We start from the raw sequence: 24,591 nt of genomic DNA on the forward strand, positions 1-24,591 counted from the left end.
TTGCGTTGCCGAGTTCACCCGTCCTTTCTTTCTTTCTCAGGATGATTTTGCCGCTCCTAATATCGTAGCAACTTCTCTGATTTTTTTTTTCTGTTTTCACAGCTTAACCCTTTCATGCATGAATTATCAATTGGTATTTCTTTTTCTTAAGTATTTTTATTAATCTTTAGGCAGTAAAAAATATTTTTGAACTTTATTTTTTTAAACGTACTTTTCAAAAAGTTTTTTACATGTCCACTTAGGTGGACAACTGACTGACCAGGGGGTGGCAAGTATACCATCAACACTGACACAAATACAAGAAAACAGTCTTTGAATAGCTGTCCACTGTAGTGACCACTATACATGTAAGGGCTAAGGGTGGCTTGTTTCACGCACATGAGAGCTCCTTTAACTGCATATTGTCTGTTCACAACAAAATCTTCCAAATGCAAGCACCACACCTCAAATCAACTGGCCTGTTATCTGCTCAATTGACAATGACATAATGAAGGAACTGCCCACACCTGCCCATGAGTTACCTTTGAGTCGATTGTCCAATTATTTTTGGTCCCTTGAAAACAAGAGGGTGGTACATGTTAAAGAGCTGAGACGCCTAAACTCGTCATCCAGTTTAAATGTGGATACCCTCAAATGAAAGCTGAGAGTCTACACATGTCCATGTCTGTTATATAACAGTAATTGGACTTACTGTAATTGTTTTAGTAAACAGATAAAAAAAACTTGGGGTTAATGTCCAAATATATATGGACCTAACTGTATATCCCTATATAGAATTTTGCAACTTAAGTGTGTGTGAAAATTCCCATTTGACGATTTTAAAGTTTCAGTTTTCATCAATTATCTACCTTATAAAGAACCTATAGATGCAAGTCATGAAAATATTGTTTGATTATTAAATAGCGGTAGAACCAACAAAGCAACTCAAAATATGACCCATTTAGTTAATCATTAATCATTAGTTGGTATTAATCTCTGGCTCTCATTCAGTTTTTTTTTTTTGTCCTTTTTTTGTCCTGTCTCCTCACCCCAACGGCAGACGACTGCCCCTACCAGAGCATAGTTCTGCTGAAGGTTTCTTCCTTTTAAAAGGGAGTTTTTCCTTCCCACTGTCGCCAAAGTGCTTGCTCATAAGGGGGTCATATGATTGTTGGGTTTTTCTCTGTATGTATCATAGTAGGGTCTACCTTACAATATAAAGCCCCTTGAGGCGACTTGGATTGGGTAAAATTGGGTTGAACAGAATCGAACTGAACTGAAGTTTTCCAATGTGTTGCCCAGAAGAATGACAATTTCCTAACACAGCATTTTGCCACATTGGTTTGTCAGTTTATGTACACTATCATTATTATTTCTTACGTTTTATAGATGTTTGTTATGTTTTCTAGATGACTTTCCTCTCCTTCTGCTTTTATGGCTCTCTGAATGTCTTTTTCTGTATTGCCAGTCAGTTTATGGTCGCTTTTCCCTTCATTCCTTTGATAAGCTTTACAACAATGAGTCATGAAGTAGTGATGCAAATTTGTGGCAAAATCCACTGACTGTGCCTGTCTGTTTTAATGCAAATACTAGTATTTGGTGTCAATTTGTCTGTAATTGCCAGAGGAAGTGATACATTATATTGCTGTATCAATGTTTTTGCCTTATTCCTGTAACTGTATTATAGGTAAATATTTGGATATTTGTATTTTTGGATAGCTCTTTAAGTTCGACAAACAAGTGTCTTCTGTTGTTAAATCTTGCTTCCATCAATTGCGTCTTATTAGCAAGGCCAGACACTATGTTCTGCATAGGGACCTTGGAAAGATTATCCACGCCTTTTGACATCTAGGTTGGATTATTGTAACTCACTTTACTTCGGTCTTAACTCTACTCTTATCCATAGACTCCAAATTGTTCAGAATCCGGCTGCTCGTCTCCTTACTGGTAGTGGGCGGCGTGTCTCTATTACCCCTGTCCTTGCTGATCTGCATTGGCTTCCCATTAAGTATCGCTTTAAATTCAAAATCCTGCTGCTTACCTTCCAAATTATTAACAATATAGCGCCAAGCTACCTCATTGAGCTGCTTAAATTATACACCCCTACTAGAGCACTAAGATCATCTTCCCAGTCACTCTTGGTACTGCCGAGATCCCGGCTGAAGACTACAGGTGACCGAGCGTTTGCCTTGGCTGCACCAGATTTATGGAATAACCTCCCCATCGCTATACGCGAGTCTGATTCTATCCATTCCTTCAAATCGCGGTTAAAACCCCACTTATTTAGCCTCGCCTTTTCTACTAGTTAACGCTTGCTTGTTAGTTAGCTTAATGCTTATTCTTATCTTCGGCTTATTCTTAATTACTTTTAATCATTAAAAAAATTTTTTTTATCCTTTACACTTAGTTTTCTTTTATGCTTTTATATGCAATTCTTTTGCTTTTGTGTTTTTAATGCCATTCAACCTGCTAGCATGTTTTGGTACCTTGCCATAGCCCTCATCCTTCCCTGTTACTTCATCCTACTCTCTTGCATGTTAAGCACTTTGGTACACCACTGGTTTTTAAATGTGCAATATAAATAGTTTGTTGTTGTTGTTGTTGTTTACAGAAATGTGTTACTTTTCAATGTGTTAATCCATCACTTACATAGTTTTATTACATTTAAGATGATTTTAATTGCCTGGCACAGTTTCACCTTTTTAATAAACACTGATACTATTTGCCAAATAATCAGAAATATTTCAGGAAACTATGGAGTTTTTGCTGTCCTTTTATAACCGCAACATAAAATAGATTTCACCCTCCAACCCAATGTAAGCCAAAATGTTTTGGAATGATATAATTTCCTAGAAACTGTTATTATTTTGAATTACGCCAGTTAGCTTTCTCTTTTCAACAACCTACGTTTCACGTATACTTAGGTGTTCATCTCAAAGACCTCAACACTGGCTCCCTGAGGAAAGATGCCCTTTAAATACATATTTGAAAGAGCAGAGAATAGACAATAGTCCTGTTACAAATTTATCTTACTGCACTTAGCAAGTCTGAAAGCGGCCATAAATAATGGTGTTCCAGTTTCCTGTAGGTTATCAGTGCTGGAAAATTAGCTTTTAAAATGCGGTTTGAAATCCATTTGGGTGATTGATGGGTGATGGGACTAATAAATTTTGCCAGTTTCTAGCGGCCGGCTCACAGCAATTCTTTATGGTTGTCATGAAGCCAGACACATTTGATGTGTCAAATAAGAAAGGTCTACAGCCATCCCTTAATGAATGATGTTGGATGGACAATTTGTTACTGAGACAACACACTATCTTTCTATTAATGATTCTGTAGCTGGATTTGTGTTTTATTACTTATATTAAAAATTGATTATCTGAATTTTTAAAAAAAATGAAGAGACTGGTGTTGATTGTTAGCTTTTGCAGCATATTAAACAGTAAAAATGTGTGCATACATTATCCAAGTGCACTTTTAAAATCTGCTATTCAGGCCCATGGATGAGGAAATTGCTGCATTTGGGGGGGAACAAACTCTCATTTCTTACAATGCTTTTAAGACATGGACGTGCTCTTTAGTGTTTCATTGCCATTTCCCTATTGGAGAGCTGCAGCTGGAAGCTCGATGCCATCAAACTGTGTATCCCCATCAGGATTGCAATCCTCCTGAGCAGTTTTTGGACCACCCTCAGAGAGGAGGTTCCTTCAGCACAGTACTTTGGCACAGTCCAAATCCGGTATAGCACTGACCACATAGTGTAGAATATCACAGTTCCTCCTCAAACAGCAGATTTAAACTGAAACCATCTGCACAGGCCGAAACAGGCAAGGAGACATAAAAAATGCAGGCGTCCAACTCATTAATCAGTTGATTGAGGTTTGGTTTGTTGTGTATTTTCTTGCTGTTAAAGACAAATGAAGATATTTTGGCTTGAAGTTGTACTCAAATAAGCAAACAAGCACTTTGTGTAAAATGCAGCAAATTTAGTTAATGCTGTTACAGGGAACTCTTCAAAGAGGCAGATTTATCCCCCACTGGCATCTGCTGTGTATTTGTACTAAGAATTAGGGGACATAATCTTCAACAGTAATCGCCCAGTTGCCTGCAGTGGATTTACATTTTTCACACTGTGTAATCTCGCATTTACAATATCATTTACGTGGGTGTCTCCTTTCCACCCACTGACATCTCTCTTTTCTTCAGTGAGGCTTTGGGGGAGATTGACAGGGGACAAGCTCAAGGCGTTCAGTGTTGCTTTGCATACAGCAGCTCATGATACTTTGCGCATACAACATGTGCACACACACACACATATACACTCAGTTTTGATTGATACTTAACTGAAACTGAGCTCATGTTGCTGTCAGAGCCCGGCTAAGTCTCCTGAGCCTCTTGATTTCTGACACTGGTAGATATTATATTTATGGAGCAAGAAGGCTGTATTTTGTGATGTGATCCCCTCTAACACTTTAATCTGTTTAGACTCCCTCAGTACTGTAGCAGGGAAGGGGGCAGAAACTATACAATGAAATAGACGGTTGCCTGCCAGGGTCTTACTGTATCCAGCACACACAGGAAAATCTCAGCTTGCATTTGAACACTCAATATCCCGTCCAAGGTTTTATTTTGAGATTTGAGCGCCTGTTTCTAGATTTATTCTGTTTCTAGATCTACAGATGCCCTGTATTTGTATAATAAATGAGCTCAAATGTTGAGGTACAGAAGTGTGCTGCCCTATTTGCACATAGTGTCATTGTTAAAGAGAACAAAACGAAGGAAAAATATGTTATTTCTTCACATTTGGTTAAAATTGGAATGGCTGATGTAAGGATTTCTCGTCTGTCAGCTAGAGTTGATGCAATTTTTTTCCTTCTCCTTGGTAAAGGTAAATTAAAGCAAGACTTGTCTTGCTGTATTCCCCTCTAAAGGAAACATAAAGGCTTTGAAATAGCTCCAGCTAGCGTGCAGTTGGAACAAGCAGCACTTAGAAACCTAATGCTGGTTGTGGTGCTTAATGGTTTGCATTAGCTGCAAGCAATAAAATTATCCCAGGTCCTCACTAATGTTGAAATAATCATTTACAAAGATGGTTACCACATGCTGGAACTGTTTTCTTCTTTCTCTGTCTTTTTTTTTTTTTTTACCACCCTAATTCGCTGTTATTAATAATGAATAAAAATGCAATTTTCTATTGGGTTGCTCCAGGGCTCTGGGAATCATTTCAATGAATATTTCAGCACATTATTTTAATCATGGCTCCACATACTCAGGGAGGGGGCTTGTTTTATAGGCTCATGCCTCAACCGCCTCAAGACCCCGATCATTAAACTCCACGCTGTCTGCGTTGAGGTTCCTACCTTTGATTTACAAGACTTGTTAAAAAACATTGTAAAAAGGAGGCAAGCTGTGCCATTTATACTTGTAATTTGATGCTGTATTTGTTAATGGGAGTACTGGTGATTTATGCGTGCAGCGGCTGCTGCTGCTCCCTGCTCTTCTGATGCTATAGCATTAGCAGGACTAACATTAGTAGGTCGGTGCATGCAGTATGCAGAGGCCCAGCTTAATATGCCTTCTAACTATGGCCTGGTTTTTCTCCACAAGATGTTTTCCTCTGATAAGAACGTGGCTGGTGTAATCAGTTCATCATTGTTTGCTCTGTCTAACCTGCCTGTCCTTTGGTCTCCTCCATAGTCAGCTGCATGACTTCTGGCGTCTTGACTACTGGGAAGATGACCTGCGGCGAAGGCGGAGATTTGTCAGAAACCCATTTGGCTCCACCCACCTAGATGTCGTATGCAAGGAACTGCAAGAGTATGGTGAGTTTTTATGGGATGTGCATTTAAAAAAAGAAAGTTTTCATAATTAGGCGACTAAAAATTCACATCCAGCATTATCCCATTTCAATGCTTCAATGCTGCCATTAAAACATTTTTGAAAAAGGATTAAAGTTTAGCCTCCGCTTGTCCATATGGTTTAACATGTTGCTTAGCAGAAATTTTTATAGGTAATATTTTTTATGAGTCCTGTGAATTGAACATGACACATCCATTTTATTGCACTTTTTATTATCATTGCAACACATACTCTAGAGCAAATTGGCTCTCCCGCTTTATTATTTTCTTCTTCATGCCTCAAACCTTTCTCATTGACCGAGGCAGCCTTGCAGCATTGCCCACCACCTTTTGTCAGTTATTTCTTTATATCCTGCCACACTGACTTTTAAAAGCTACTCAGTACTGTTAAAATCCCTTGGCAATACTCTCCTGTCTGTAATTGAATAGCAGCGCAGATGTTTAATGGCACAAGTTTGAATGTATTGAGGCTGAAATTAATAGAGTAAGACCCATTTTAACTTTATGGAAAACAGAAAGCAGGGAACTCTTTGTGGTCAGCGTAGCCTTGTTATAATGGTTGCAGACGCATGCATGATCATGACAATGTTCCCTGACCTCATTGTGCCTCAGTTTTGAGCTACTGAACAGACTGGTGGGTTGGGTTCGGGATGTCATCTGGCTACATTCAGCTCTTGCGCTATCATGGCTGCTGTAGTATGTACATCATGGCAACTCTGTACATGAAGATGAGCTGGTGTTTCAGTGGATGATGCTCCACCCATATAGAAATAGCATTTTTTTTTATAGTGGTCCACTGTTACGTTCGATAAGTACAAACATGGCTTTTCAGCTTTTTATTGCTTCCATTGTAAGAAGGGCTCAAGTCAATTAATGTTAAATTAGTATTTTTTTAATCCACTTAAAAATATCAAAGAGCTTTTAAGAATCTTTGATGAAGAAATTGCATTGTGTTGCATCAATCCTGCCTACCAATAAATAAAGTGGCACTAAATGCTTAACAGATCAGAACATCCGCAATAAACTCTCCTCCCACTCACCTTCCACTCAACACTGACATTTACTGTATTTTGTTATTCATTTATTGTTCTTAAGATAACTTTAACTCAGTTCATATGAAAAAGAAAAAGAAAACAATGTATCAGTTACAAACCAGACACATTTTTATTTGTCAAACTTCACTGTGCAGGTGCTCAAAGTATGCATTATCTCTGTATTAATCTAGGGTTTTTACCTTTATAATAAGCGCCTTAAGGCAACTGTTGTTGTAATTTGGCGCTATATAAATAATATTGAATTGAATTGAATTAGCTGCTTTACTGACTCAGGTAACACCTGTCATACTGTGAACTTTACTTGCTATTTACGTCATTCGTTCACCAGAATGTTTTGGAGCTTTCAGTTTTCTTTCTGCAATGTGACATTAGGACCTCAATGAGGTTGACGGAAGACTTGTTGAAGTCCTGCTGGCATGCGGTGGTTTTAATGAGCGGAATAATGTATAAACTTGTCAAGTGAAAGGGATCGCCTGCGGTCGGATGTCCCTCTTGCTCTCCATGAGGGGTGAGCTGCACTTTCAGGCTGTTTCCAGCAGTCTTTGATGTGGTTGCGCAGTTGAGGCCATTTTTTTGTTATGAGTTAAAATGAGAAACCTTTTGTTCTTTGTTACAGCTTCAGCAGGGTTTTTTTTGGCAGTGACAGTTGGCAGTTTTAAAAAAAATGGATTATGACACATTGTGCTTTTTACAAGAGTATTCACTTTTAATTAGCATAGTATTAAGGATAGGACCTGTTCTTTGTAGATAATCCTGGTGCAAAGGCTGAGAGGTTGGAAATCATTTGTCATATCCAGACTTTGTTTCTGGGGTTTGATGGAGATGCTATACAACTCTTTAGTGGCTTCCAGGCAGCATAGGCACTATAGTAGAAAAACAAAGAGGCTTGTTTGACTTGGCCCATGAGAGTCATTACTGAAGCTTTAAAATCAGAGACTACTGGAAAACCAGCAGGTTGTCTAAACTGAATAGCCAGTTCCTGGTTTGACAGCAGGATATGACAGTATACACTCAGGCACCATTTGAGTTTGAAGAGGGCAGACTGCCATGATTGTGTTCAGAGTAAATGTCAGTCTTGGGTAAAATGAAAGTGCAATAGAACATTTTTTAAATCAACATTTCAGCGAGTGGCTTGCATGGTTGTTGGCACCGCATTCTTTTGTGTTTTCTCTTTGATATTAAGAAGATTTTTTATATTTCACAAGTTTTACCAATTATTTTAACTGCTTTTTATCTTCTTTTTTTTTTCACTGATGGTATTTTCAGACTTAGTAGCACATGTTAAACGTTGATGTATTTTGCAATAAGGTTTTAGTGAGTTTGGTGTTTATCTCAGAAAAAGAATGTCCTCTGTGGAGTTTTGATATCATTCATATTTAATACACAACTTTAAATGTAATCTGTATTTGTTTAAATCAAGTTATTGTTAAAACTAGTACAAGTGTAACTTATACAATGTGTGTGCAAGAGTGTGTACAATCACGGACATGTGTGATGGGAGGTTAAACTCTGCTTTAAACTCTACCTCGTTGTCTATTAGCAGCATTGACAGCTTAGCCAGCACATTCTGTCTCTGCCCTCTTCCTGTAATAACCTGCCCTGTTACCGCCAGCCTCCGCCCAGTATCCGAGTATATTGTTAGGTGATTGGAATTGGGCAAGCATGAAATGGAAGTCACGTTAATATTGATCCAAATGTTTAACGGGGTGTTTTACCTCCGAGTGTCCTTGCTGTCTCATTTCAGGTGAGCACCTTCTCTCAGAGCTGATTGCCCCAGGCAGAGATCTTTATAGCTCTGTACTTCTGCGGAGGCAGAGTCATGATGTGATATTAACCTTCTCCAGCTCGCTCCAGCTTTATAATCACAGATATTAAATGAAGATAAATGAGCTGGCTAACATGTAAATCCAAAATAACAGCATTTGAATGCAGCTTTTCAGCAAGTATATGGAGGTGTGGGGATTATTAGACCTTGTTTTTTAATGTTTTGATGAAGAGAAGAGATTGTTTGTAACCTCTGATTATTCCAGGATATTGGATAAAGATTACCCCAAGAGGAAGCGTCTGCACTGTATAAACTCCCTTACATCAAAGTTGTTATGTTTACATTTACACACTTAAAACACATACAGATGGCCCGCATTGCAGGAAGTATGAAGTTGTCATTCCCCCCTCCTCCCTCATTTCATCTTTCAGTGCAAAGTAAATAAAAGTATAGAGACAAGAGGCAGAATTGCATCGCCCTTCACAGTAATGCAATCCCATGAACAGGACTCTTGTGGAATGTGGAGCCTGTGGAGACCAAGCGTAGGAGGACAGGATTTGAATCTGGGAAACGGAAGAGATATATTTAAACTGTTCTATAGAGTTCATATTCTATAGATGTTGGAATGAGTGTGCAAAACTTGTGTGAATGATAGTGCAGTCTGGTGATTGTGTTGTAAATAATCTATGTTTTTATAAAACAGCAACGCTCCTGAAGAAGCTCTAGAGTTTATTTTTTTAAAGTCAGACTTGAGATTTTTAAGTTGGGGTCTATCTTCAGATACAAGTTTTGTTTTTGTTTTTTCTTCCAAATATATGGAGTTTTATTTATAGCATAATAAGTGAATTACAAGATGTAACAAACTGTTGAAGATTTTCCCTGTGGCTCATACTGCTATTTATGTGTCTAGATTACTTTGGTGTGAATTTTCCTGTTTTGGCACTATGTCTTCCTGCAGTTAAATATAATGGAACCAGGTGGCATTTACATATAAAAAGTGTCACTTTCCAGAAATCACGATCCACAATTTAATGCTTCCACAGACCTTGTTCTGAGTACGAACTGATTTCTCACTGGTGTACATTTATCAGCCAAAACAAGAATGCAGCTAGCTAAGATTGCAGAGTAGTGTCATTAATGTTTACTTGCATAAGGAGGAAACTCTAATCATGGATAGATGGATGCTTCCTCAGAAAGGAAGAGCGATACAGTTGACAATCATAATTGAACAGAACCGCTCACAACAAAGCTAATAATAAAATACATTTTTGAACCGTGTTCTTTGGAAAGTGCCATTTACTTTATTAAGCTGACATCGTCTCCATTAGTGGGCGACTCTTAACAAAAAAATGGATAAACAGGACCACAGGCTGGAGGACAAACAAGGAGAATTGATTTTGGGATGAACATATGAGAGAAGGATGTTGTGGATTTCTTTTTGAGGAATGGCGAAAAGTGTAAGAGGGAGGGTCTATATTATACATAAGACTTGCAAAAAGCCATGCTTACACTACACTACTGAGATAAAAATAAAATTCCAGTGCCACAACGCTCAATCTGTATCAATACAGTATATCAAGAATGGACCCTGGCAGTGTTGCTATAGTTGATTAAATGCTCCTTTGAAGTCTTTTCAAAGCTCATCTTGTCCACATTGTGTAATAAAACTGCTCAACCCTAAAATATTTTCAAAATGGGAGCCTTTATCTAAGCTTATAAAGTTTATTTGAACTGAACAACTGAATAACTTTTTTAATTCTTTAGCATATTTTAAACTCTATATAACAAATCTGTCTGACCAGGGCAAAAATTAAAGATGAAGTTAGACTCAGTGTTTTTAGGAAAGTTGTGCCACATTGGGCATTGCATATCCAAGAGGGTGAACTCTGGACTTTGTGCGTTCAGAGACGGCCTCTGTTAGTGACAGCCGGCAGGTCTTCATCAGCCTCCACTGAGGTCATGAAAGCTCTGCATTGCACTTTACTGAGTGTAATTAGTGCACTCTGAGGCAGTTTCAACTCGGTGATTGAACAAAACGACCCAGGAGACCAGTGATCGGTAGCTCCTCGTGGAACTGTTTCTAAAGAGCTTAAAAGCAAACTGCTGTGACACTCAGGAGTCAGTGACAGTAGCTTTTCACAGATTGCTGTGTATGTTATTCTATGTTATGTTAATGCTGTTGATCAGGATATGAGCCAGCAGCTCGGGCTTGTGAGAGGCAGTCAGAGCTTTCTACCACATAGCTTTTTTCCCCCCTCTCTTTTGCATGCTTATTTGTTTTATTATTGTTATCATTATTATTTTGTAGTTTTCAGTTTGATTAGAATTAGGCTAAATAAATAAATAAATACAATAAAATATAATAACTGCTTGGTTAAGTTTACGTAAAGATTTTCCTGGGACTGAAATGCAAACTTTGACATTAACCGTGTCTTAGAGAAGTTTTCTCACAGAAAACCTTTAGGCCAAAAAAAAAATAAATGAATCTGTGTATAATTTGGGGAATTCATAAAACCAAAATAAGTACAACAGTCCAAGAAGTTGGTTCAGACATCTGCTTTTTATTGTTATTTATTCTAAATTTACTGAGGAGGAACTGTGTCCCAGCACATTACCGAAAAGAAAATTAAGCAGTATCTCAAATAAAAAACTGTATTCATCCAAGTCTTTTCATTGTGGCGTTAAGACATACAAAAACTACACAACTCTCCAGATTTAATTATTGCCAAGGCAGGCAGGAAACAAAATACAAAAAGAACATCTATTACTTTTTCTCCAATCCTAAACTCCGAATTGTTGCATTCAAGCCTACTAAAGCCAACCCCACAAAAACATAGCAAACTCTTTTCTTGCTGTTTTTAATGTTTGAATGGTGCATTGAGTTTGATGTTAAATCAACAAGTCGGCGCTTTAGAAACATGGCAACCCACCAAAAAAGAGAGAGATCTTACCTCAAAGTCCACTATTGCACGGTTGAAACATATCATAGCAAAACATTACAGTGTGATGGAGTAGAGGACATTCATATGCATCCATCCATGAGAGTTTATCCGCAACCAGGAAGTTAACCTTGGAGAAAACAGTGACTGCATATCAAAGTAAACTGGAAACTACAAAAGAAAAACTTGAATGAAAACACACGAGCACATATATTAATCAACCGAAGTGGATCATAAATTTATTGGTGCTAAATGGGTATCACAGAGTCAAATATTCAACTAAACTATATAAATGACGGATTTGACCACCTGACTGGTGAGGTTGTAAGTAGAGCTCTGTCAGTGGATGTTGTATTTTTTATTGTTGCGCTACATCAGAAACATAATTATATCAATTTTACCTGCAAATGCAAAATAAGATAATTCATAAGGCACATTTCACTCCATCTATTTTTTTTATTGCTAAAGCATAGAGCTGAAAAGACTATGACATGTCCTTCAGTAGGCGACACACATCTTCATCAGCCAGCCTTCATCTCCATTCATTTTTATTTTGTGTCAATCACATGAGTCATATCAGGTCCTTGAAGGAACACTCCTCTTGTTTTGCTACGTTCGCCCAGGGTGAACTCATGAAAAGCTTTCTAATGAGCCTGTCTCAACATGACTGCACAGCAAGTCCAGTAATGGTGACAAATTGTTGACTCTTCTCACAGCAGCACTTTTAATATGAGAATCCATCCAGGGCCATGACTCTAGAGAACATCGCTTTTCATGTCAGCACATTTTCTCCTACATGTCATACCACTCCATTTCTTATTTATAACCTTATTCATTTTCTTTTCTCTGAGAACTAAATTGCATTTTGGGCAAAGCTGGGTTCAGTCCTCTCCTCCTGCATTGTTGCCTGCCCTAAAAAAAGGAGATGTTGGTCGTTTGCATGTAGAAATCAGCATGGTTTATTTGGTCTACTCAACCCTGTCCAGCCTTGCCAATCAGAACATCAGCCTGTCTGCCGAGGTTTCCCTCATTTACTCTGAGTATAATGATGGTTTACAGAATTACAGTTTTAAATTTCTCTCTTTCTGCTTTGATTTCTGACCGCTGGCTGGCTTTTGGCTTTAACATTGCGCAGAATTCATTTCCGAAATGCTCAGACTGCTTCCTTTCGTCTGATGAAAGCACTCCAGATATGAGACAGAGCAGGAAGCAGACTTTTTTCTTGGTAGCAGTGTTGACAACAGTCAAATGTGACCTCTTCAAGACAAGGTACATGTTCCTCAGGGGAGGGAGAGGCGAATTAAGAACTGTGCTGAAAGGAAACATGTCAGGCTGGTGTCGGCCACCTCCCGTTTCTTGATATGTGTTCTTCCTTTCGCAAGCGCAAATTTCTCCTCTGGTTATTTCCCACATTGGACGTCAGAAAGACAAATTCACATGAACGCTTTGAGCGGCTGTGTGGCAGGCACATGTTGGAGATGTGCTGATTTAAGCTGATAAATGTGTTGTTGGAGCTCTTTGTTTTTTTCAAGGATGTATGAACACATGCTTCACTATAGCCATATGATGAAGTCTTGGTCTAATTGTGCTGTCTGCACAGTCTCCTTCTTGTCAAGTATCTGCAAGAGGCAAATGATATCTCTAATCTGCTATGAGCTTAAGACGTATGCCTGACTCAGCTGTTGGTCTTTTAAGATGCAGGTAGCGTTTTGTTGTTGACCTTGTCTAAAAATAAAAGCTGAAACACCTCTGATGTTCAACCACTCGAAAAAGCAGTCAGTGAGCAAATGTGTACTCTGACATTCTTTTATATGGAATGGCAAGTACATTAGTGTGCATCTGTATCAGGTTCATCCCACGTATCACGATTCATTTCACGCTGAGATTCTCCGTGCTTTATTTTTCTCAGTTTTTATACTTTACCATATGTTTGAATTTTAGTTTATAGATAGGAATAAAAAGGTTTTTTTCCACCAAATATTATCCAAAAACATTTATATTTTCTCAACTGTTACCATGACTGTGCATGTGTGTGCGTGTGTGTGTGTGTGTGTGTAAGATTGCCGTCTGTATTATGGATGCAGGAGTTACAAATGTCATTTGGTGGGTGTGTGGTTTAACTTTTTTTTTTTCAACTTGATTTTTGCTGCTGTTGCAATAGTGTTGTTTTCTTGTTCGATATTTATTATCCCCTTTAATAACACACACTTATTTTCTTTTATTTAAATTCCTCACTGACTTTTCAAGCAAGTGATTGCTCAGTCGTAGGGTACAACTGCTAAACATTTTGATTGGATTTTACAGTTTTGCTGAGGAAAAATGTAGCACTGAAAACCTCTGTGGTAAATAGCAGAAATAGAAATAGACTGGTGGTGGATAAGTGGCTGAGAAAACTAATGGATAGGGGCTAGCAAGTAGCATCCTTCATGCTAAACTTCTGATAGCATTATGTGCACTTTATTACGTTATGCTTCAAAATATTTGCATAGAAACTATAGAGGACAATGTGTATTATGTTAAACATATATATGAAATGAGTTCCCATGTTTTGAGCTTGGATAGCCCAATTAGGTTATAAGCCTTCCAATGCAACATAGTGCCTTATGAACTCAAATCAATATTAGATAGCAATGTTTCTGTGTGCTTTTCATGTTTATTTGTTTTTCTACTGAGTTTTCTGAAATAAAAAAGAAAAAGATCAAAGAAAAAAAATTAAAAACTATAGGCACACACTTCTGCCCCACCTGCTTTTAAATAATTATATTTAAAAAAATCATTAACCAAGTATCTCAATCTCATATAAGCACAGTTACAAATCCTGCTATTAGCTTCAAAGAGCAGTAGACGACATTTAGTGCTCTCTCTTCCCGTACTTGCTTTTACAGCCTCTGAGAAGGACGAAGTGGTCAAGTCTAAGACGGTGTACCGCAGCCCAACTGTCACCACTCAGAACTCTGAGACCGAACTAATACTGGATGGAGACGACGATGCTGTCAGCCTGCTGCAGGAGAAGGAGATGGACAACCTGGGTGGTAAGTATAAATCACCACTGCTACTTGTTCCCATCCTAATAGCTGGCATAATCGGTGAAGTCATTGGATGCATGTGTTATAGCATTTAAAGTGCACTAAAATGAAATTGCAGTGGTAAAAGTATATCTGAAAGTAAAAACCTTGAAATATTTGGTAAGAGCATGATGCACAGTAATTGTTTGGTACTTTTAGCATAACGTGATATATCGGATGTCGGATAATACACCTATTCTCATGCAATGATTTGACGGTATTAACCATAAAAAATAATCCTAATACCACACACATACTTGACAGCTACTGTATATTATAACATAATAAGATACAATCTATTGAATGGAAAACGTTTAAAATAGAATAAATTTTTATATTTGGGTGTTAAAGAAGCTTAATTATTCTTAATTCTGCTGCATTATTTAATTCTGAAGAGCCAAAGAATAGAAATCGTACTGATTAAAACATCTTAGATTTGTGTTACCTGTATGATTATTGTCTGACTTCACAGTCAGTATCCTAATACAGCTTTAATACTTTGTCTAGCACAATTCAGTTAGTGGTGTAGCATACTAACTGAATTGTAGTATGTAAAGGTGGTGGTTGGCCAAAACGTCTGTAATTTGACCAGAGTAATACATGTCTGGAGAAAATTGTGCTGCCTTTGAACCTCGGCATAGCTTTAAAAGGCAAGTTAGACAGAGTTCGCTTCAGCTTTGAGTGCAGCTCAAGAATGCTGGACTGCATTCTTGTCGATAAAGCCAGATCTTCACTTAACACCTCATGCAAACAACTGGTGATTGATGTTTTTTGTGTGTGTGCGATGCCTAAAGTTATTTATTTTATTAGAATATAAAGGAATACTTAACCCTAGCAGTCATTCTACATTCAGAAAAAACAAAAACAAAAAATGTTTCTATTGTCTGGTGAACAAGAACAAAAAGCAGCAAAAAAAAAAAGTAGATGCAGTTTTTCTACAAGTGGTGAAAGCCCATCACTCTTTGTTAGCAGTTGCTGTTGTCATGGGATGCTGTTTTAATTTCAGAATATATAAATAAACGCACACTGCATCAATGCTGTATATACATAACATTTTTAGCTCTTGGCCGACATGCCTTTTCAGTCATGATGTAAATTTTGTTTAAATGTTATGTGCTGTCATTTGTTTTTCCCTGATAGCGCATTCATGGTGGTTGGCTTGTCTTCAAAACTAACAAAACTGAACAGGATAATTAGAAGATGTTACCAGGTTCTGTTGGTTTAACTGCAGTTTCAGTGGTATGATTGCACAATCTTAGTACTTGAGTAGCTGTTAGGTTGCCAAACTGTTATTTCCAAATCCTGTAAAACCAGAGCTGCAACAAACTTGCATGACAGTAACAGATATAAATGCATGAATCGAATTTATTCATTCCAGGAACAAACTGTCATTTTTAAAAAAATGTAGTGAAAGGGAATAGTCTAAAAACTATTGCCAGACACTTAAATAAACATCTCTCTTTCACAGTGGTGCATTACAGAGTTATTGTGGCTTAGCATATGGATGTCAGTCTGAACCAGGGCACTGCTGAGCAGTGAAATCCCCTCTAAGATCCCACAGATGAATCTCAGAGGAGGACACTAACCCCTCCTTTTTGTCCCAGGGCCAGCAGGCAGTCAAACACTCATGTCTGTCAGATGAACCCTGCACTGGTCTGCCTAAACTCCAACGCGAGAGCTAGCATACAAACCAAGTGTTTTATCCTCAGAGAATTAATAATGATACTGTACAAAACAGAAATCCTGAGGTTGAATATTTGAGATACATTTATGAAGTGTGAGCTGAAATTAGGAACCAAAATGTGAAGGTTGACACTGATTTTGATAAGTAAATTCTGGTTTAACTATGTATATAACTATTTGTGATAAATGGAAGTTGAATGCATTTCTTTTCTTTTCTTTTCTTTTTTTTTTTTTTTTACCAGTAGGGCAGCTCCCCTGCACTGTAACATTTGGGTAATGTTTTTACCAGGATGCTCTGTCTATGTTTGTCCTGTATCTAATCTCAGGCATGAACAGCCTTAAAGACAGATCTGAGACTAGATCCTTGTCAACAACAGCGCTCCTCCTGCCAGCCACTGGGTCAGTGCCTGCAACTGCTGCCAAAGGGGCGGCGCCTGCACTCATGGGCTCCGGCAGTTGTGGTTACTGAACCTATGATTCGTTTTGCTCCCCCCACAAACAGTGGAAATGCTGTCTATGCCTGGGCTGGCTTTAAATGAACCTTTTTGTATGCACATATTGTTACCAAAATCGGTGAAAATAGAAGTGTGTGTGTGTGAGAACAAAGAACGGAGAAGTCAGAGCCTCCTCGCAGACTGTCTCTCGTATCAAAGAGGAGACTGTAAATATGACTGCTCAGCTGGCATCCCAGAACCATGTTAATATACCCCAAAGTGTGGTTTAGGCACCGCAACCATTTTGTTCTCCCTAATTTAGGCTTTCTGAATCCATTTTAGGTCTCCATTCATAGCGTCGATCCCTTGAGATGTAACATCTTCATAAAGAAAAAAGCAACATAATGTTTATGAACGTAAATCTCAAAGGATGGGAGAGGAAGAGAAAAAGTTTATTTTTGTTCCCAAATTTGTTTTGTCATTTCAAACATCTGTAAGTACTTTCGTAGTTTAAAAAATTCATGTCTTTGTATGTAAATATATATGTATCTGCTATAAGTGGACGTGTAAGTAAATGATACTCCTCTGGTATGCTTGTAACCCATGTCCCTTTCTCTTTCTGTCATAATATAAAATCTAAACGCACTAATCAAACACTGCAGTCCACTAGATGGATTGTGGGTAATAATATACCCATCTTCTCAGCAGTTCTCCCAAACTCCCACCACAATGAAATGAGACTTTTCATCACTTCATTAAATTGGCCTGTCATTTAAGAAATATTTGCATTTTATTTAAGACAAAGGCCCATCAGCCTGGTAATTTAAGCTTTACTCTATATAGACCACTCATGCTGTGCAACTCGTCCTGTGTAACTTGCCCCTAATTTCATTATTCTCATGTAAACATTTTAATGCCATATAGCCTAATTATGGAAGGATCCCTGAGGGGATTACTGCCTAATCCTCTTCCTGCCTATGAGCAATGGATGCTGTGAGCATTTCTCTGTGCCTAGTCCTTCAGGGCAAATCTACAATGCTTTAGTCCTAGAGGTGTTACTTTTAGTAAGAGGTGGAACGCTTTATAATTTAAGGGCTGGTGTGAACAAAAGGGCAGTCAACTTTTATTGTTGCTCAAGGCTTTATGACAAAAAGAATCGATTGTATTTCAAATATTATTTTAATGTAAGAACAAATTCGTCCACTTCACTCTTATTGGTACTCCCCCTCCCTTTTTAATCTCTCTCGCTGTCTCTCTCTCTCTCTCGCTCTCTTTTTAAACAAATACACCAGACCTTATCAGACATGCAGAAAAACAGGCTTGAGGTTACTGGTTACTTATATGAAGCTTGTAAGCAACGTGTAGCGTCTGCGCTGATAGCATCAGCAGATAGGATCACCGTTAATGGATCCGAGCAACGCTGAGGAAAGAAAAAAAAAAAATCAGGGAGGGCGGTTTAACTGTGCAGCCTGCAAGAGCGATGAAGGGGCGCTCTGGGAGTTGAGACCGAAATCCACTTGTATTCCTGTAACACTAGCGGCCATAATTGGCCGAGGAGCGCAGATTAAGATTGATGAGACATTAAAGTGGCTCTTTGGAGTTTAAGGAATCGATAAATATCCTGATTTCGAGAGGTTTCGTTTGAGAGCAGACAAATCACTGTAACGGTACTCCACAGCGACACTGATCTGAGAACATGGAGGAGAAGGAGGAGGAGGGAGGAGACTAAAATAAAGATGTGATCACTATCAGCTGACCAGGGCCACAAGCCCACCTTAACACTCTCGACGACTTTTTGGAATTGAAAACGAGGTTTACTAGAGTATTTTTTTTTCATTTATTTCTGTTTTTTATTGTCATTTTTATATTTAATTTTCCGAATTCGTCGCTTGGCTTGTCCCTGTCAAAACAGTCTTGAATAACAATTGTGTAAAATCATATTTTAATCTCATGTATAATAAGAGCGTTTTTCTTTTCTTTTTTGGATTGCCTTTATGGAAACCATTCAGACTGCAAAAGCATTTTTTGTTCTCCTTAATAGTGTATATAAATATTGAAATTTATTGTAATAATTTTTAATTACATCCCTATAACTCCACTGAATACGCTGTATTTTCGCATGTACGGATGCACACTATCAGAAACAGGCCTTTAAAAACCCTACAATTGCCGCAATGTACACGTTATATTGATGAATTAAAGGTTTCAATAAAAAAAAACGCAATACTTGAAAAAAGATTCAAATACATTCATAATTATAACTACAGATTGTAGTTGTACATCTGGGATTTGTGGATAATCGGCCGCGAGATGATGGCACCCACTGTAATCGCATTGGGCAGTTTAGCGGAATTACACTTATCTCGCTTTACTTAATATAATAATTTTTTTTTTAAAAAAGAGTAATAATCTCTTTTATTTTTTGCGCGTTACTTATTGAGCATGTGGCCATCCCCTCTGCACTCTACAGGCCCAGTGGTCCTGAGCAGCCCGGCCCAGCTTGTTGCCCCTGTCCTGGTGGCTCGGGGGACTCTGTCCATCACCACCACTGAAATCTACTTTGAGGTGGACGAGGATGACCCTGCCTTCAAAAGGGTCGACTCAAAGGTAAGTAACCTGCAAGCAAGTGTACAGCTCAAGTTTAAAGCGGCCAGTTGGTTTCAGACGTGCTTCTCGGTGTTTTTTGCCCTTCCGTCTTACAGGTGTTAAGCATTTACGTCTTATTTATATATAAAATCAAAACGCGAGATTTCATGTTTTCTTGAAAAATAAAGTCCTCCGCTCTTCCGCATATGCTCTGTATTTTTTTTTTTTTTTGAATAAGTTTATTGCTCAGATTTTTGTTATTAGGTCATATTTTTGGACCCCAGTGCTGTGTACTTAATACATTTTTTCTTTCTTTTCTTTTTTCAATCTGCTAGATTGCTTTAAAATATTGAATAAGAAAACGTTAAATAAGAAAATTACTTTTTTTCTTTCTTCCTCCCTTCTTTTCTTTTGGAAAGTTTGAAATGTAGAATGCTAACGAGAGCATGAGACCCCCAACATGAAAAGTTCCAATAAATAATTATTTCTTCGCATTAGGCCTACTTCACTATTTCAAATACACATTTAATAAAACCATAATGGGACACAAATATAAAACAGCTCGTTTTATTAGCTCTTTAAATTAGATCAAAGACAGAAATAAAAAAAAACAGATCACAGATGTTATAATCCAGTGTATTTCAAGTGCATTTTTTTCCAATTAAACTGTAATATATATTTATACTATATATATATATGTTATCATTTTCTTTTCTTTCTTTTTTTTTTTAAATCATGTAGGCCTAAGCACGGTAGAGAAAAACAATTCAAATGTTTGTACTTTAAATAATAATTCAAGTAAATCGATGGAATGTTTTCAATGTAACAAAATGCCGTACGCCTACCATCAAAATGTAAACTTTTAAAAATTAGAAAAAGTCCATTGAAACAGGTGAATCAGACTACCACTGATGCAAGTATAAATTAAAAACGTTTCTACCAGATAAAGAAAAAAAAAGTTCAGAAGTAGATTTAAACAGGTGGATCCTATTTACGTGTCACAGAACAACATTCACAATTTCAGACCACTCGAATCACAATCTATGAATGTATTTACAGTATAAAATGTACAGATGTGTTTTTTTGTTTTTCCAAAGGTTGTCTCGGGCTTTATTCTAAAGCGTTTAAGGAAATGCAGGATTTAGGCAGCCGTGTGACACGGAGAGGGAAGAAACCACTTCTGAGGTGGCCTCCTGGATTAGCCAATAATTTAAATTTAAGTATTGACACCTCCAAAAGGTGCACGGGGAGAGTGACAAGCTAGGCTGTTATTTAAAAAAGAAAATCATCTTGAAACAGGCTAGGCCAAAACATAACAACAGAGGACAGTCACATTTCACAAGACTTGCAAATCGGTTGGCAATATTTTGTGTCCGTTTAGGAGCTCATTAGGCCTCTTCAAAACATTTTTAAGACGAGGTGAACTAATATATTTTATTTTTACCTCAGAGTTTCTCCAAGCTTTTGGGGTTGGTCAGTATTTCTCTCGCCAGTCGCCAAGTCTGTTTGGCTGCATTCTCTAGAGCAGAGTGAGGTTTTCCTTGAAACAGGTCTAAATTGGGCAGGAAATAATGAGGGCACCTTCTGCACTGCAAACACGAAATAAGTTGCAATAGTATCCCGTTCAGGCGATCGCCGAGGCAGTTCTCATCCCAGTCCGACTCCCTGGGATGCTTCTCACACTCGTAGGAAACCAAGGTTTTCATGTGGTAGTTGTTCAGAGGTTGCCCGGGCAGTTCGAGGTGACGGTCTCGCAACGCTTTGAGGACAGACAAGCACTTCTTCCTGCATCCACCCAGAAGGAGTCGGTTCTCGGCCTCGGCGAACTGCAGGACCCAGGCGTCGCTCTCTGCTGAGCTCTGCTTGCCGTTCAGGGAGTAGCACTCTTTGGATAAAAGATTGAAACCTTCCGCTTTGACTTCTGCCACCCTGTTAGGTCCCGGCCAGGGAATGTGAGGCAGGGGCCAGTGCGCAGCGCTCCGTGGCCAGATGCCAGTGCACTTGAAAGCTGGCGTGATTTGTACCACATATCTGTCTCTAATGCGCAGCTTCACTTCACTTGTGTCAGCGACCATTTTGACAACATCTCTGTAGCTGCATTTGTCTACTGCCTGCGCCACCAGTGTCTGAAATCTCGACCGGATCTTGCGCGCAGAGAGGTAACCGGAGGCTGTGATGAATTCGACCCACAGAGACATGCTTCTCTTGCGGCCATCGCTGAGTTTGAGGACGGCGCAGCCGGGAATGGACCCGTCGTCCACAAAGTTGAATACTCCCATCTGATTCAGATAGAGCACAACCTCGAATTCAGTGGGCGAAATGACCTCCAGTCCCTCGAAACGATTATCCATCTCGCTGAGAGAGCTGATGAAGCGGGGCTCCTGCACCTCCACCTCCTTCAGGACATCCGAAACCACCTTGCACACCTCTCGGATGGTTTTGGCGATGGCTGCTTTCCGAGACTGACATTTCTCGTTGTAGTATTTGTTGAGGTGATACACCAACTTTGCCTGGGCGGCTATCATATTAGGGCAGAGATCCGGGTTATACACCGGAGTCTCGCAGTAAGCCGAGGGATCCAACGCGGCTGTTTGTACGGGAGCCAATTTTAGAGAAGAAAGAAAGCTATCTAAAAAGAAAAAAGTATATTTATAAAACAAACAAGCTGTGCTCAGAGCACACGCGTAAAAATCATATCACAACATTCACAGCTGGTGTGCCGTAAACTGCATTGAAGTGTTCAAAGCAAGTCCTCGAAATTAGAAGGGTGTTGTGATTAAAAGTCCATTTCAGTCTTGTTCAGTAGAAATGCCTTTTTCGTTTTTGTCTGATCACTGTGCCAGTTAAGAGTCCGCGTAATTGCGCAGAGTGGAGTGTGTCCTCTTGACGCAGACGCCCGGTATTGCTGTGTTTTACAACGGGAACACACACACACACACACACACACACTTTATTATAAGGGAGGAGTTGAAACCAAGATGTCCAATCGCTGTCCGATGCGTCACCGCAGTTTATCGAAAACAAATTCATCCCCGGGTGTTATATACAAGTAAAAAGTACAGGTACTAGTAGTATATCGAGGAGCGGAAGTACACCTACGCATTTGGAGAGAAGAAGAAAGCAGAATTTCCACAGCTCAACGTGTCTTATTTTCCGTTGGACGCTATCTTCTATTTTTTTTAGTGCACTTTGTAGAATCATATTTGAAACAGTAGGTGGGTTTAGAATTGTTTGGTATTCATGTATTCGTCTAATAAACGGCTCAGTTTTCAGTTTCATTTAAATTGTCCTCTTTCTGCATCGCACGAGATCGATTTTTTTTCATGTAGGTTAAAGCAGGTAAATCACAATTTGAACGGAGAAATGCACACAGCAATATATTAATATGTATGGATTAAAATACTTTTGTACATTTTAAGACATATATTAATGAAAACAATCAAGCTTTGCTTTTTTTAATTGGATCTTTAAATGTTACGTTAGGTGAATAAACAGCGTTGAACTACCGCCTTTATTTTGCAAGAATAAAATATTTTGAAGCTATTTATCATTTTTGACTTATTATTTAATTTAGTAGTTATGAGTTTGAGTAACTTATGTCAGCTTTAAAAATTCAGCTTGTATGATAACGAGAATTTTTTTTTTGTAAGTATTTTTTATATACATTATGTATGTATTTGTATTTTTTTTTTTTTTGGGGGGGGGGGGGGTCAGCAACAGTGTAATCTTATTTTAGCATTTAAATTAATGTATTTTCTAAGAAAACCAAAACAGCTGTAATCTTAACAACTATATGGTTCTTACAGTTTTCTACATTTAAAAAAAAGAGTTTTATCATTTTAACCAAAAAATTAATTTCAGTCAGTGAATGAGAATGTGCAATAATTAAATATTTATTTTGGTCTTTGGGTTATTAATTTTCTCTGAAAGTAATTTTAATATTAAAGATTGTCAGAGTTATTATTGTGTGTTGTATGTAATGTCAATAATTATTTAAATAAATAAAATATTTTACATTGAATACTGCATTCTTAAATAGAGGTACTTTTTTCAACAAGATAGTAATACCACCCCACCTCTCCCCCCCCCCCCCCCCCCCCCCCAAAAAAAAAAAAAAAAAAATCCAGGAAAAAAATAAACAGTTGCAATATTTTGAAAATGAAAAATAAAAAAGTAAATATAAACAAAATAATTATCATGTGTATGTGCATTTTATACACAGTGCCATGACCCTCAATAAAGTGAGCTTACATCTGCACTAAACCCTCTTCTGGCTCTCATCATTGCACTGGCACTCCATCTCACAATACAGTGCACGCTTTGAAGACGACTTCAAAAAGATGATTCTGCGTGGATCAGATAAGCAACAAAAAGTCATTTACACTCATCTCTGCTCTAGCCTGAACTGCACACAACCAGACATTATGAGGGCAAACCGCTGCTCGTCAGTTCCAGCTCTAACTACATGGATGCAGCTGAGCGGGAGGTGGCGTGTGTGCACGAAGGACCTTGATAGATAGGTGACTCCCATTATCAGCACAGCCTGTCATGAACACACTGCCAGTAGCTGCTTGGTAAACCTCTGTGATAATTTCACACTGTTACTAGGCAGAAATTACAGATTTGGGTAGATTTCTTTTTATTTTTTACTTTCTTTAAATACAGTCGTTTGAGACTAGCTAACACTAAATAATAACAATATTATTTTATTCTAGTTTTCACCACATTTAACTGTGGTAACTTTAACTACATTTTACAACTTAAAGGTTTTATTCTTATTGACATATTTCTGGTGACTGTAGAGGACGTTATTGAACGTTTTCATGTGGTGAGAGGTAGCTAAAAGTCTTCCCCTCTCTGGCTTTGATAGTCTTTTCTCTCACTCTCTCCCACTGTCTGCAGCTCAGCAGGTACTTGTTCTTTATTGAAACCAGACTAGGCTCACTTTCCAGGCTATCTTTCTCCAAGTGAGATACCTCAGAATCCAGTTGCACCTCTTGAGTTTGTACTCCAGTTTTCGTCCCTATGCGTGATAGAAGCAAGGATTTTCATTGAGATTATCACCTCTTAATCTAAAGCATGTGGTTGCACAGATCTCACAGTAACTCAACCTGCTCTGCAGTCCCATGACAGTCCCAGCAGTTGTCAGGTCTAGCCTAAGACAATTCAGTCTCCTTACCCATATCTTTACCATTACTACATTGCAATCTTTGTTGCTTCATTCACC

The 24,591-nt window shown here is 38.3% G+C and overlaps 2 protein-coding genes across 2 annotated transcripts in view; one reads left to right on the forward strand and one right to left on the reverse strand.

Annotated features, from left to right (window-relative positions):
- nbeab (neurobeachin b) overlaps positions 1-24,591 on the forward strand; it is a 118,867-nt gene that overhangs the window by 34,276 nt on the left and 60,000 nt on the right. The window contains exons 13-15 of the mRNA XM_085380895.1: positions 5,677-5,801; positions 14,482-14,628; positions 19,249-19,385. Of these exons, the coding sequence (XP_085237021.1) occupies positions 5,677-5,801; positions 14,482-14,628; positions 19,249-19,385 (409 nt within the window). The remainder of the gene's footprint in view (positions 1-5,676; positions 5,802-14,481; positions 14,629-19,248; positions 19,386-24,591) is intronic.
- Positions 19,930-23,011, reverse strand: mab21l1 (mab-21-like 1). Its single transcript, XM_085380901.1, has one exon. The coding sequence runs from the start codon at positions 21,887-21,889 to the stop codon at positions 20,810-20,812; it is 1,080 nt and encodes a 359-aa protein (XP_085237027.1). The 5' UTR covers positions 21,890-23,011; the 3' UTR covers positions 19,930-20,809.

This window comes from Rhamphochromis longiceps, linkage group LG14 (assembly GCF_057381845.1).
Source record: "Rhamphochromis longiceps isolate RC_006_pf linkage group LG14, R_longiceps_female_GT1.1, whole genome shotgun sequence".
Classification (NCBI taxonomy): Eukaryota; Metazoa; Chordata; class Actinopteri; order Cichliformes; family Cichlidae; genus Rhamphochromis; species Rhamphochromis longiceps.